This window comes from Calidris pugnax, unplaced genomic scaffold (assembly GCF_001431845.1).
Source record: "Calidris pugnax isolate Ruff unplaced genomic scaffold, ASM143184v1 scaffold13, whole genome shotgun sequence".
Lineage (NCBI taxonomy): Eukaryota > Metazoa > Chordata > Aves > Charadriiformes > Scolopacidae > Calidris > Calidris pugnax.
In genome coordinates this window covers 17247925-17263101 of record NW_015090810.1, presented here as the reverse complement: position 1 = coordinate 17263101, position 15177 = coordinate 17247925, and the positions used below count along the sequence as shown (strand labels likewise).

Below are 15177 nucleotides of genomic sequence, written 5' to 3'. Positions count from 1 at the left end.
GATTTTTCCCTCTCTCTACATTGTACACAATATCGTTGGGAAAAAAAAACAAAACAAAACAACAAAGGAAAACATTTCTGGGGTTACTCAGGACCTCTATAGCCATATCCAAACCTTAACTCAATAATTTTCAGTACTGGTTTGTTCTGAAAATCTTGTGGTTTGCCTCTCCCTGGAAATGTCGCCAGCAGGTCACAGAGTGTCACCTTCTGGGGCACCTCAGAGGGGCGGCCTGCAAGGCTGGGAAACCCATACAGAGTAAAAGTGACCTTACAGTGCTGCCAAGATCTCTCACTATGAACTCAGTCTTTTGGGAGAAGTTTTTAATCCTGAAAAGGTGTGGGGAGGGACTGGCAACCAGTTTCAGAATTCAGATATTTACACAACATTTAGACAGGATTGTGAAGTGAATAGTGGTATTACACCCATTTTGCACAGAGCCAAATTGAACTGTGCAAAAGCCATTTGTTAGGTTTTGCGAATTTATGACTGACTAAAGGACTCTGATGATTTAGTGGCCATGTTGAGGTGCTAAGAGATTAAAAACAACTTCCGTTTTATACAAAGGAGCTATGGCTTCACCGTCACCAAGGACAGCTTTGATTCCTCTTTCAAATAATTCTGAAATAAGCTTGCTGGCAGATATTTCTGGTTTGCAGCTCACATTGTGCCAGGCGGCTGCTTGGAGGAAGCGGTGTTGAGCAAAGACTCTGAAAGTCTTGCAATCAAATTATTATGTTGCATGAGAAAATAACGAGCAGCGGAAAGTTGTGTTTTTCAGGAAAAATTACACAATCTTTTTAAAGTTACAGACTGGTTCTTGCTCTGGGAAACTAATGTTTTAAGAGCTAAGCAGCTTTTTGCATCACTTCTATGCCTTTTCCATGACAGAAGCATAAATTCAGTTAAAAATTAACTTTGTGTGCTGCTGGGTAGCATTCATGCTTACAGTGAATTTTATGTATGGACTGGTGTGAATTTTGAAGACAGTCTTGATTACATATCGTGTACTGGAAACTGTCAGCAGCCATATGTTCAGTATATTTCACTGCAATTTTGCTAATAAATGTTTTTTGCTTTTCTTCTTTAAAGGTATAATCTATAATTCTGCAAAAGTATAACCATGAATGTTGGAGGTGGGGAACAACACATACAGATTGGGGACTGAAAAGATTGAGAAATGTTCTCGTATTTCCAATTTTCAGGAATTCTTTGAACACGCAAAAAAGCTCTGGGATGATGAAGGTGTAAAGGCATGCTTCGAGAGGTCGAACGAATATCAACTGATTGACTGTGCACAGTAGTAAGTATCACTTTTTATGCAATTAATAGCCAAGAATGTAATCATTTATAACAAGTTAGAAAACATATTTTTAGTAGCAAGATCTGGAAGTTTTGCAATGCAGCAATTAACATTTTAATTCCCTGTATAGGCTGAGCATGTAAAAGTAATGGTGGTTTTATCATAGTTTGCTGCTAGTATACAACTAAATATTTAACAGCTAATAAAGATTAGTATGAAAAAAATCAAATTCGTTAATTTTAACTATCTTTATTCCATTCGAAATAGATTTATACAAAATAATTTCCATTGAAACTATTAAGTTTAAAAATGTAGAGGAAATCTAAGGAAAATGCTTTGTTTTAAATTCTGAGACACTAACAGCACTGAAATTGCTCTGTGGTTTCACATTCCATTAACACTTCGGAGATTTTTACCCAACCAGTTGCATATCTGCATTGCTAATATATTTTCTGGGGGGGAAAGGGTAAGAAGTACTGACTTAAAGATAGTAGTACATTTGGTATTTTCTCCTTCATATACGTCAAGTGTGCACGTAACACAATCATAATCCTTAGACGGGTTCATCTGAGTGGAAATGTTCTAAAAAAGAAATGTCTAGTAGATTGTGAGGTTGCAAATCGTAAATGCATAGCATGTTGATGAAAAGAGATTAATCAAGAAATAATACATTAACATGCCAGGGCTACAAAACTCAACTGTCCTCAGCAATAACGCAGCTCTAAATTAGACTTTGACCAAAAATATATATTTCATGAGAACTGTGATTGCGAAAATGTATACTCTTACAGTTACTATGTGATTTAGGGTTTTCAGAGAACACACTCTAGTGTGTTACGATTTGTCTAATTGGCGGTATGGTCAGCAGCTATGCCACAAGTCTGTTGTAGTGTTCAGTGTTTTGTTTTTCTGTCCTCTCTGCTCTTCGTGCCAAGGCTGAAGCAGAGGAAATGGGCCGTGTTGCTAAAGGACTTGTCACGCTTCTACCGCAGTGGGGAATTTCAGTGCTGCGGGTCATAGTTGCTTTTCCCTTTTTCCAGATTATTTCTGGGAAAGAAGAGGATCCAGTAATGATTCATCAGCACATGGAAGCGAGGGAAAATTACATACATTTAGGAAGGAGCTCATTTGACCTCAGGGGACTGAATTTACCAAAACTTGTGCATTTGTTCACAGTCCAGATTGGCTAGAAATTAAAGCAGTGGTTGTAACCAAAAAAAAACCCCACTAGAAAATTGTCCTAAATTGTGATCAGTGGATTTCCCCTCTGCCCTCACCCACCGCCACTGCCGTGGTACCAGTCTGAGCTATGCTTGCTGAAAAGTCCAGACTGACTGTTTTAGATATCTCCTAATACACTCAAATCAGACATCAGACCAAGAAAATAGAATAGTGACATGTATTTAAAATAAATTAATGTAAAACTTACTTTACTGATCAGTAAAGGTCATTGTGTCTCCCAGTCCTGAAAGGACCAGGCAAAATAGAAAGACACTGGATTATAGTGTTAATGGTACTGTGCTGGAAAAAATTATGCCTATCTACAGGCTTTCACAAAGAGAAGAGTGTTAAGTCTCATGTTATGTCCAAACCCAAAACATAAATGGGGAAAAAAATGGATCTAGAATGAAGTCCACTGTCCTGAAACATAAAACTAAATCCTGCTACATTTTTTTCCTAAAAGCTTAAAGGGAGTTGTGGTTTTTCTCTAGGTATATCTCCATATAATCTAACTGGCTTGCTTTTTCTTTATTCTGAGATTATTATAGTAGTAAATATAATGCTTGCATAATTCTTTACCTTCAAGACACTTTATGAAATAGTATTTGATACTTAAATATCCCTTGAGTGTATCTGTGTTTTCCATTTCATGATCTACCTGGAAATGTAACAGCTAAGTGACTTATCCACTTTTACAAGCCTTTGGTCTTACAGCAGAGACTTGAAACTCTGGAATAGCCATGTCACTTCTCTCACAGGTATTGATGATATAAAATAGTGAAGTGTAATCTTAACAAAAAGACGACACAAAAAATACACCCACCTTTTATCTGCCCCTCCATCATTCCTTGAAAATTAAAATGGTACCAATAGAGTCAGTGAAAAGGAGATTTAAAAGTTGCTATGCCTTTGCTGCACGTGTGTATTTATATATCGCACAACAGTAGTTCTTTTAGTCAGAAGAACATTTCTGTGCTAGCATTGGGTAGACCTTAGTTAGAGTGGTGGGATCATGTCCACCTGGACACCGCCTTGCAACTGGCAGAGCCTGTTGAGACTAGGTTAGAAATACAATTCTGATATGCACATATGTTTTCTTATGTGCGTGTAGGAAATACTAACTGTGAGGGTGCTGTCTTTCTGGCTCGGCAGGAGCGGATGGCATTTCTCTCAGGACCTGTTTATGGTCATCTTTATTGGGTAAAGGAAAAAGGGGAAGGAGTGTAATGCTGATACACGTGCTCACTGTGGGATTTTGAAACATCTGCAGTGTTCTCATTACACTGGCTTTGGGAGAAAGCATCCCACGCCATCAGCTAAATCCTAATCTTTTACTTGATAGTGAGGGAAGAACGTTATCAGTAGGTCACCACTAATTTCTCTGCTAAAAAAACTACCAAAGTAAACCAAGAAAATCCCAACGTGTTAAAAATATCATTGGATTACAAGTTGGTTGGCTGACTTAAAATACTGAAAAGCATTATTAGCAAATTATAAAGTCAGGAGCCCAACTTGCTGACTGTTAAGTGAGTTACAAATACAGTGTGTTTTGGAATAGTTTAATTTGGCTACACTACAGAGCTTCTGTATTTTTAAAACTTAACCTAATTTTCTTTTTTACTGTGGGAGAAATATTTTTCTGGAAACAGAGGTAGTCGAAAGACATGAAGGCAAATGCTTTATTTACATTAGGCCTGAAAGTTGCTTTTCCCTGATCTTTAATGCCCTTTGCCCTTTTAAATTACCAGGGTACTGTTCCTTCACGGAAATGAGGATGAGGGCCTGCTTGTCAGACCACTTCAATATTCTTACATTACTCTCCATGTGTCTGCACTTCTTCTAAGTGTCATGTTGGTACATCATGTGATATTTGTAACAAATACCAATCTGTGACCAAGCCGGAGGTCAGACCTTGTGGTCTGACAGTGGTAAATGTATCATAAGCAAAGATCTGAATTGTTCTTTATCACTAACTACAAAGATATTTATGTAACTCTTGGAGGAGGGCCTATTGCGTGGCCATCAACCATACTTTTTCCTTACTGACCTTATTCAAAATTTCAAGTTCAATTTCAAGTTTAACTTAAAAAAATATATTTAATTTGAAAAGTTGATTTTATTTAGTTGTGTCCCCATTTGACTTACCTAGATTTCATCAGATTGGTTTTGTTTATGATGATATATTGAACACCTTACTTTAGTTAACTCTAATGTATTTTGAACTACTGTGATTATGTCCATGTTCACATACTTTATATTCAGCAATTTCTAGGTCTATAAGGGACTTGCAGGTTGTAAATTAGTGCTGCTTTGGTATTGAACTGTTTAGTATATAAATAATAGACCAAAATATGTTCATTACAAATTTCTTGTAATTCTGGGATAGTTTTCTAAAAGCTAAATAGTTTCCTGTAAGATGAATGCAACTCCATTATTCAATATTTCAATTTCTTCATAGTATTTATTGAATGCCCAAATTTTATCATATCTATGGAAGGGAACTGCAAAGCAAACTCCCATGAATGTGAAACAGATCAAAACAAATAAAGGTCCAGGGATGATGGCCTTTGTTTAAAAAAAGACCCAGAAAAAGAGTTGATGAGTTGATTATGTGTCTTTATTAGCTTCATAAATTTAAGTAAATGATTTTTTTTGGCAATGAAGAGGTATAACATTTCCTTTTAACCAATAGCATACCATGAGGTAAAGTTACAGGTTGTAACCACCTGTCAGGTGTCTTACATGAGTTGACCTCACCCTAATGCTGGTGAAATAGTTTCCGTATTATAAGCCCTCTTTCTTCACTGCAAACCATGTGCTAATTGGTGGCTGCTCCAGCAATCCCAGAAAAGCCACTGAAGTTACTTTTTGCTTGGAGATCGAGCACGTAAGCCCACGGACAGCAGTGAAGTTGAAAACCTTTGCAGAATGTCAGTTGTTGTTGGAGGATATCAGGCACCCCCATTCTGGTGTTGTCCATCCATTGCTGTGATGAAGTAAGAGTTAAGTTACCTTAGTTTTGGTTAGTCACCTGTCAGTTATTCAGTTGACTGGGTAGAATTAGTTGATAGAGAATACTTAGAGTGCTTAGACACTGTCAGGGAAAAGGTGGTAGTTTTGAACAGAAAAGTAGACAAGCAGAACTAGGCACTTTTGAAACGGGATGAAAAAGACAAAACCAGAACAGCCAAGGCATCGTTGTTAGGAAAAAACCCAACAAGCTACTGTCAGGTTTATTGGAAGATTCCAGAGTTGAATTTTGCCCTGTTACATTCACATGAAATAGCAGCGTGTGCGTGCATGGGTGGCCCAGGCTGGAAGGGTTGTATTTCAGCTCACCGAGTTCCTCACTGTAGGAAGTATAGCAAAGGCTTAAGAGAACCCTCCCCTCAGCCAATGCCTTATCCCAGTTTGTCTATCAGTCTTCTCTCCCTGATAAAATATGTCACTTCTGATAGACTTGAGTGTGAAGGCCTAAATTGGTCTCTCTGCAAACATTTGGGCTCATAAAACTTGATTATGCAAGTTCTCAGGAAAGCAAACACAAGGGATGTGAGCTTGGCCAAAGAAAATTGATTTTATATTTGAGCTAATATACATTGGAAAGACACACCTCGAGTTCTTTTTCTTTGTAGTTATTCTATCTTGGAGAAGGGTTTCAGCCAACTTTTGAGGCATCTATCCTGGTATTAGGTGGAGTAATTGAAAAAGAAAAACTGTCCTTTGTGTTGTCTACAGATTCAACTCCTGATGTGAGAAAACAGATAAATTTTTATCCCAACAGCAGCATTTCTTGAAACCAAGCATATTTCTGACTTGCCTTGTGCTCTCCTAGACAAAAGATTTAATTATTAGCATGGATGTAGTCATCCCTAAATTCCCTCTTTCAGTCTGAGGCCAGAAAACCTACCTTGGCATTATCTGCTTCTTTTGTCTAGTGTGGGACTTCACCCTGGTGTGTTGGTGTGTGTGCAGGCTACACGCATGACTGTAAATAAATACGAGTATTAGTGCAATCCGTCTACTTTCACTTAGTGTGGCTTCAGGATTTGTTACTTAATACTGCTTCTTCTAGGGATTTTCCTAGAAGATTGGCTGTATCATACTCCAAATTGGATTCTGCTAAAGCTCTCACAGAGGCAGGTCACGCACGGGCTGCATCGAGGCAGTGGCAGCTTAGTCCTTCCTGCAGTGCCTCCTCAACAGCAGTTAGTTGAACCCAAGCCACCTGCAGCAATGCCTTTGAGCTCACTATTAACCTTTTCAGTGCCAAGGTCTTTATTCAGTCCTAATTCTATCTCGTTTGAAGGTACGATGTACAGTAATAACTCCTGGTATCTCGATGGTATCAAGCAGCTTTTTTATTTTACAGTGTGTGAGGCTTCAGCTTTCCCAGCTGTGGTAGCAGAATAGCAGAATTGCTCTTTTTTTCCTCTTTATCATTAGAGAGTAGGAAGGAGGTGCTTTCTGTCACCTCAGCATTTTTGTGTGGTTTATGATTTCCACCATATATAGGATTAAATCTAGGGATTGTGCCCAGCTTTGTGTTCATGTGCTCTCTATCAGCATACGCTGTTCAGCTCTGTGTAATCAAAGAACATTGGACCATGAAGAAAAATAATATTTTGGGCACCCTTGAGATCCGAGTTTAAATTCTACAAACCACTTAGTATTTTGCATAAAGCTGTCACTGGTAATTGGCTGTATCAGTTAGTGACTGACTGTTGCAGCCCATCAAACGTTTTTGATATATCCTATATCCTATGTCTTTGTCAAAGGAGATACATGGAATTGGTGCCTTCAGTTGGATTTGTATGCTGTCCCAGGTTTCTTCATAGTAACTGCTGTGTAAGGGTAATTCAGATAGTAAAGGTCACTGAAAGTCACCTGAAAAACAGGGACCTGCCAAAGTTGGATGCCTGGAGCCCCATAACACTCCTGTTCTCTGTCAGTGAAGGAAACAAGAACAGTTTCTTCATCATTTATGTTCTCCAGGAAGATATCCAGCAAGAGGTCAAAGGAGTCTGACCTGGTCTGCTTGCATATAGTGCATAAAACTGCAACAGAGAATACAAACACATTTACTGTTCAATAAGAGACTTTTCTAGTTTATGCAGGTATATCATTATCTGTCAAATCATTAGTCCAGCAATTAACAAAGATCAATAATCAAAGTATCTGCACCACTTAGAAAAAAAAATGTTAAGGAACTGTAAGTCTTTCATTTTGTCCCCAGAGGAGCAGTGTGGTATCTGTGTGTTGTGACATCATTTGAGACAAAAATCAAAATTATTTCCTTTAAATCTGCTGGCTTTGTCAAATCACCTGGGAGTGCTACAGCGTATATCACACTGCTGTCTCTGTGTTTGGGAAGATTTTGATGTCCTGTTGCTCCGAAACATGCCGCCTGTGCGCGAACAATCCCAGTGCCAGGCTTGTTCCTCGTTAGGACCATTATGCCTGTGTAGAGAAAACAGAAACGGAGAGGGAAGGCAATCAAGTGGCCTTGTGCAGATGTCTGTCTTGCAGCATGACATGTCCAGGCTCAGGTTTGCAAAGCCCTGTTTGTGCTTTCTGTGTTCGTGGCGTACTTTGAAGACACCTTGGTATTTCTTTGTGCGTGCCCGAGAAAGTGAGATGGCTCATTGAGAGGGAAGCAGGACCATGAAATCACAGTTTTGTTGTGGAGAGGAAGGGAACACAGGGCGAATGGGAAGGAGTAGGTCAAATAGTATGGAGAAGGAGAGAAATTGTCTTGCATACTGATCAAAGAAACGTGGTCTGAACCTTTTGAAGTCCTTTACACACAGCAGAAACATTTTTTTTCAAGTGTTATGTAGTATGACCATGGCTTTGGGTTCATATTTGAAACATATTTTTATTGGCAGACTAGAGCCAGACAGTGTGAAACAACTCAGAACCTGCTTTCATCTTTGCGTTCTGTCTTTAATTAAATTTTTTTCGTCATAATGGATGGTGAAGTAAATGTGGATGTATGTATGATAAAATAAGGTAAACATACTGACTATAAGACAGATAATATTATTTTTTAAAGCAGTGATTCTTTTTAAACTTCCTAACCGCATATTAAATATAGGAAAAATAATTTTACTTAGGAAAAATGAGGAAAAGTATTAATTATAAATGTTTCATTTTATTGTAACTTTTTTTTTTCTAATGGTGATTTGGGAGAACTATAATGATATTATTTTCTTCCATCTGAAATTCTGTTCTGGTTCAAACATAACTCACTGTCATGATGAAATTTCTTCGTTTTTCTTTTTAAGATCTATCATGCATTATCATTTTAAACCTTTCAAATTCATTACATAAGTTAGAAGCAAATTTTGTTTGGTTAATTCATGAACAGGCTTTCTCCATGTACCTTATTTAAAGTAAACCTTAACCAACCAGTACATTTTTATTTAATGATAGAATAAGAGAGAGGAGTTATTATTATGGAGTAATTACTTTAGCCTTACTGATGAGTCTTCTAAACAGAGGTGTTTGCCAGATAGGACAAAAGTCATTCTGCAGTGTGTAATGCTTAAATTTTTCACTGTTTACTAACTAGTAGACCACACTCTTGAGAGGCAGAATTGTGGTTTCTTAAAATATGCACTGGGAATTCTCTGAAATAACATTTTCATCTCTTGCTGTGATTTTTTTTTTTTGTTTTCCCATTTTTGCCCTCACTTATGAAAAATATCATTAGACTTAACCAATTCTATCTTAATTTTGGTAGTCAAAATGTGACCATGATGTTATAGGACTAGTAGTTAGTAGTACAAAACTATGGAAGAAGAAGCAGCTGTAGAAACCCCCAGGATGCCTTTGTATTTCTGGTTTGGAGGAAGCAGTGGTATGAAAATATCATTCGCAAATAACCAGTATGGCACAAGGGCATGTACCCACCTGTTTTAGCCACTTTAGTTCACAAATGCTTTCCACAGCTAGAGAAGACAATAATATTTCTCAATTAAAAATAAGAGAGAAAGTAGTTTATAAACATAGCACCCTCTTGTCTTTTAAAAATGAGAAATATTTTTTCTATGAACTAGTTACCATTGGAGAGGCCTTTAAGCAGCCCTAGATGGGCTGCACAAACCTAAAATTAAACCATACATTTTCCCACACACTTCTGTGTGCATGACAGTCCGTATTCTGCAGTTTTAGACAAGCAGAAAGGTTGAAAATGTCAGGCAGAAAAACATAAAATATTTCTTAACCTCAATTTAAGGTAGTAATAAAGTCTAAAGTCCAAGCAAAGTTATGACAAATACATGAAAAGTACGCTTCGACTCTTTTTAAGATGTTTTATTAAACGTTTCTAGTTTCCTTTGAAAAATATACCAAAGCTGACTTTATTCTGTTGAGGAAACAGATCTTTCCTCCCTAGTCAACCATATATTTAAGTTTTTCCTGAATGCCTGATGAATGGTTTTCTTAAATTTTTTCCTGTGTGCACACACGGTGTAATAGTAGGTGCAGGACATGTTAGTCCAACACAGCAACTCAGCCCCATTTGGAAATACGATCCATTAAGCGAATTAGAGGTTTGCAAATAGGTCTGTCAGCTGAGCTTGTCTGCATTTACTTCTTGGTGTTAGTATCCTGTATTTAATTTGGAGATACAGTTTTCCGTATCCCCTCTGCAGAGGTGAACTGCAGACTGTCAGAGGTCTATATGCATTTGCAATACACACTTCAATGGCTTTTAGAGCCTGAGCCAAAAGCCTGCTAAAAAGTCAAGACACTCAGCATCCCCCTCGGTATATATGCTGTTAAAGAGTTAGTATTCTTTAAAACAAAGAGCGAGCACTCTGTTGCGTTTATTATTAAAGAGGAAAGGCTGTGTTTGTGTTATATCACAGCAGTGAGGACAGAAGTGAACAGGTAGAGGGCTAAGTCAGTGAACAGTGGGTCAGTGGGACTGGTGAAAATGGCCAGAATCTGGGATACTGAGCAGGAGCTCAACAGGAAGGAAGGCTGCCCTGTAGGGCTGGACTTCATTGAGGGCCATTTTGTTTGAATTTTGTCTGTTAAAAATAGTATGAGGTCTTTTTAAAATACATGACTATAAAATAATGAAGTTAAAAAGCAGGCCTTGAAAGCTGCCTTGAAGGTGCTGTCTATCTAGATTGCAGATAACTGCCAATGAAGAGAAACCTTAAGAACTGTGTATTCCCACCTACCAAGTCAGAGAAAGTGTAAAACTAAGCATTGCATTTAGTAATCATGCTGACACAGCTGGACTCCCAAAGTCCTTATTGTGAATCATTGCTCAGCGTCAGCATCTCAAAACCTTCTTCAAATGAAATAAAACTGCAGATGTTGGTTATCTAGAATCTGCATGCAGGATTTATGAGTAGATTTCAGAAGGAAGTTGTAGGTCATTCTGTCAGTTCTGGTGTTATTTATATGCTGTTCTTGCTTTAGGACTGTTCCAATGTATGTGTGGGAGAAAGAGTAAACTATAACCAAAGCTGGCTTCATTATATTGCGGGGGACCTTAAGAGTCACTTATATTTACTCCCCTTCTCCAGCCTATGTCAATTGATACAGAATTTAATTCAATCTCTTCATTTACAATTCATTGTCGAGTGTGTGCATGTTCTCAGTGGAAGAGATTAGTTGGTTAAAGAATAACGTAAGCCTATTAATAAGCTTATCATTATGTAACACAAATGTATTTTAAATTTTTTTCTGTGGGATTTTTTTTTACTATACTCTAGAGAAAAGTGTGTTCCATATTCTGTTGCCTTAAATCTAACCTACCGTGAAACACTTGTTTACATAATCAATTTAATATAATACAACTGTATAATAACTATAATAGCTGTAATTTGGATGCTTAAAAAAGAAATAACAGCACTAAAAATTTAATGGCAGGTTATATGGGATACTGTCAAGTTTTTCACACTTGGGGTTTGTCTTTCCTCAATGCCACATGCATTTCTTCACTTAGAGATTGTCAGCTTTCCTTTTTCAGGTAGACAGTTTCACACCACAGGTTAATGAAAGGCCAAGAGTCCTGTTTCTTCCTTAAGGAATTACTCACTGGCCAGACTCTGCGTACATGGGCTCCTCCACGCTAATACATGTACACAGCCTTGTTTGTGTTAGGATCTACAAGAAGCCAGGGTTTGGGTGGCGGTGTTTTTCTAAATTAATGCTGCACCAACAGATTTGAAAAAAGGAAGATGGTGGAATGTAGAAGTTAGGAAATAAGAAAATAAAATACGGTTTATAATTTGTTGGAAAAATGTAAAGGCTAAGCCTCTATGCTTGAAAAAGAAATTTTAAACCTCAGACTAAACCAAAACAGAGTCATGGTATTTGACAGTTTGGTTGTAATCCCAATTTTAAGATAAGTCACACTGAGAGACTAAGCAGTTTTAGGATGTCTCTTTACTTCTCGTAATTAAGTTAAAGTTAATTTTGTTCATTTTAATAAAAGACAACAGTGAGGCTGCCAGAATTTTTAAAAAGTTTATTTGACTTTAGAGAAACTGTTTCATTTGTGTCTATTGTAAAAGTATTCTTTCTGTTTTAATTAGAAATGTTTGTTATAATGGTGGGTTTTTACACAAAGTTTAATTTGAGCCTAAATTAAGCAGTGGAAAAGAAAATATGTATAAAATGTATCAGTAGACTTCCTGTTCCATGGACACATCAGATAATTGTCTTTCAGAATAAAATTTGTGAAATTTCATTTGTTCTAAAATTGGTCCAAAAATTAGGTTTTTTCCTCATTTTACTGCTCCCCTGAAAATTCCTCTTTTTGTAAACAAAAAAGAGAGATGATCTTAAGCAGTTATACTTAAATGATAATGCAGGAAAAGGTCAATCATGAAATCAGTTTTATGAGTTTTCTGAGAATAGTTTTCGGTTTTGATTTCCTTTCATGAGCTTTGTTGGAGGTTGGGGGTATTTTTTTATTTTTCAGGTACTTTGTCACAGCAAAGGAATTGGGCTCAATATCCAAATATCATTTAAGTACTTTTTTTCTGACCAAAGACTCCATGCCTTGGCCTCCTTGTGCCATTTTTTATCTCTGTAAAAGAAGGCTACACGATCCAGACATTAGCATCCTGAAAGTCTGATGGTACAGATTTTGGATAATCATTGTTTATTAAGTTTCTTTCCAAGCACATTGTGAAGAAGTTGAATGATCAGCATGGGTGCAGTTTCTTGGCTTCCACTTACTTACTGGCAAAACTGTCAGACCTGTATTGCCAACACTACTATAGCAATTATTAAAAAATAATGTGTTGAAAAGCAGTAGTGTTAAAAAGCACTATTGCCACTAGGGTTTGTTCTATATTGGGAATGCAGAAGTAAGCTCTGCTGGTAAAGGATCTTTGTTATGCAGAATTACTTTTATCTTCATTGAGTTTGTTAGCCTATTACCTTACATTGCCAGAGTCTTAGAAACTTTTTTTTCAGCAAGTTTGCCATATATTTAATTTTCTCTGTGAACATACTGGAGTCTGCTTTGAAAAGCTTTTGTCCACAGAGACAGATGCCAGTGAACAAACATTTTGCTACATTCTACAGAACCGGCAAGCCCCAGTATGAAGTAGTTGCGGTAAACTATAGTTCATTACATCAGCATTGCTACTGTTGTTTAAGAAAAAGAAAGAGAGAGGTCAAATGTAGTCACTAGTTTTCCCTCAGTTTCATTTTCTAATAACAACTACATGGGAGTCTTTCTAGTGGTTCGGGGGTTTTTTTGTGTTGTGCACTTGGTTACTCCACTCTTTTCTCCGTAGTACGTAGGCAGCTGATGTTTGTAGGGTCTCACGTCAAGGCAAGAGGTTCTTCAGAGGAGGTTGTGGTGGAGTGGGAGTGTGGAGGTCATGTTGCTTCCTGCCAGTGCCAGCCAACACAGGAAAAAGTTCAGGTTTTTGACCTCGTAGTACTTTGAAAGTAATCAACAAATCATCTTATGTAAAACTGGCAAGGATGAGACCTCTATTAAAGCTTACTCATAGAAATTGGTTAACTTATTTATAAATACAGGATTCTCTACCTCTGGCAAGGAGCTCATCATAATATGCAATATGTGGAAGGAATGATTATATGATGATTAAAACTGATTTTAGGAATGCTCTTCCTAAAAACAAGTTATAGCTATTTAGAGGATGAAAAGAAGAAGAAAGAGAAGATTGTAGGTGGGTGAAGATAATAAATACAGGGTTTACAAGTAAGGCAAAAAAAATAAAGCAGTAGGTATTTTTAAGCAGAAATGCAGAGTCTTAAAGCACTGGACGAGCACATAACCTTGCTCATAGGATCTTATATCTGTTTAATGAAGGCATAAAAATGTTAAATGTATGAGATTGTGGAGTGTTGAGGGGGGTTAACCTACGTCTTGATGGAAATGAGCAGAATGGATATGGGGGGTAAAAAAAAAACACCACTCCATAAGATTCTGAGAATAATCAAAGAGAAGTTTTGCCGGGGAAATCTCCTATTTCCACACCCTGTGAAGAGCACAGCACAGGTGAATGTTCAGAAATGTGAGTAAATACACGGCTACATTCCAAGCAATTAGCAAGCCTGGCTAAAAGACAGTTATAGTAAACTAGATTAGTATCATTATTGTGACATTATCATGAATCTAAAGGAGAAGACCACAAAAACTGAAATATGGAAAGAAATACCTTTAACAATAACAAAAGAATCAGCAAAAACCAGTCATCTATAGATGTTCTGTTAATTTCTTGTGGAAGAAAGTAATTGAAGGACAGTTCCAAAATATTTAATCTTCTGAACCCTTCAACCTGTGTGATGAGCTTAGAACACATGTATTTCTCCAGAAGCAAGACTGGTTACTGGCTCTTATAGAGCCTTGTTCCAGAAGACTGGACAAGTAGGCAAGGAGCACAGTACACTTTTTTTCTGGAGAAAAATAGAAAAGGCCTTATAACGAAAAATCCCAGTTTCATTCTGCCTCTAATAAGACTGATTGTAGTTGTCTTTTTCTGGGGATCTCAGAGCACTGGGGAGGGTTTCTCTTTTAACAGGTGTGTTAATGTCCTTTTAGCCCATAAACAGTGGATAAGCCCCCTGCAAAGAGATGGGCAAGACCAGTGCTGTGTAGGCACGACACTCAGTATTTCCCTGTACCTTGGCAGAAGTCCTGAAAACTTGTGAAAGAGGTCATGACTTCTTCAGAGGACTCATTCACTTTCTCCAACCCTTAGCAAGTTAAGAGTCTGTGATCTTTTATCAGTTTTCTCTCTTAAAATGGAAGAAGAGGCATATCTTGTATCACACTGTTTTAGAGAGATTTCAGTGTAAAAGCTGCTTATTTTCTGTGCCTTTTTCACCTTACACATGTGCAATAGTTGTTGTAATACTGGCTGCAAGTCTTCTGAGCAGAATCCAGCATGTTTGGATTTTATTTGCATTGTCCTTTTTCCTATTTTCCAGTGCACAGACCTATGAGTGACTTGTGGTCTCAATCTAAATTAAAACTGTATCTCTTTTTGTTGGCTGACATAGTTCCCTTTCTTCTCTCCACTTACTAATAGTACCTGCAGATCTGCTTCTTTGCTTTACCCTGTTTTGTTTGTTCATTGTTTTATTTTTGACAGTTTGACCATTTGGTATGATATGGGCCTCTGGGCTCTTCAGATAGCTAG

At 37.4% G+C, this 15177-nt stretch overlaps 1 protein-coding gene across 1 annotated transcript in view; it reads left to right on the top strand.

Annotated features, from left to right (window-relative positions):
* GNAL (guanine nucleotide binding protein (G protein), alpha activating activity polypeptide, olfactory type) overlaps positions 1 to 15177 on the top strand; it is a 202782-nt gene that overhangs the window by 137972 nt on the left and 49633 nt on the right. The window contains exon 5 of the mRNA XM_014938522.1: positions 1206 to 1303. Coding sequence (XP_014794008.1) covers positions 1206 to 1303 — 98 coding nt within the window. The remainder of the gene's footprint in view (positions 1 to 1205; positions 1304 to 15177) is intronic.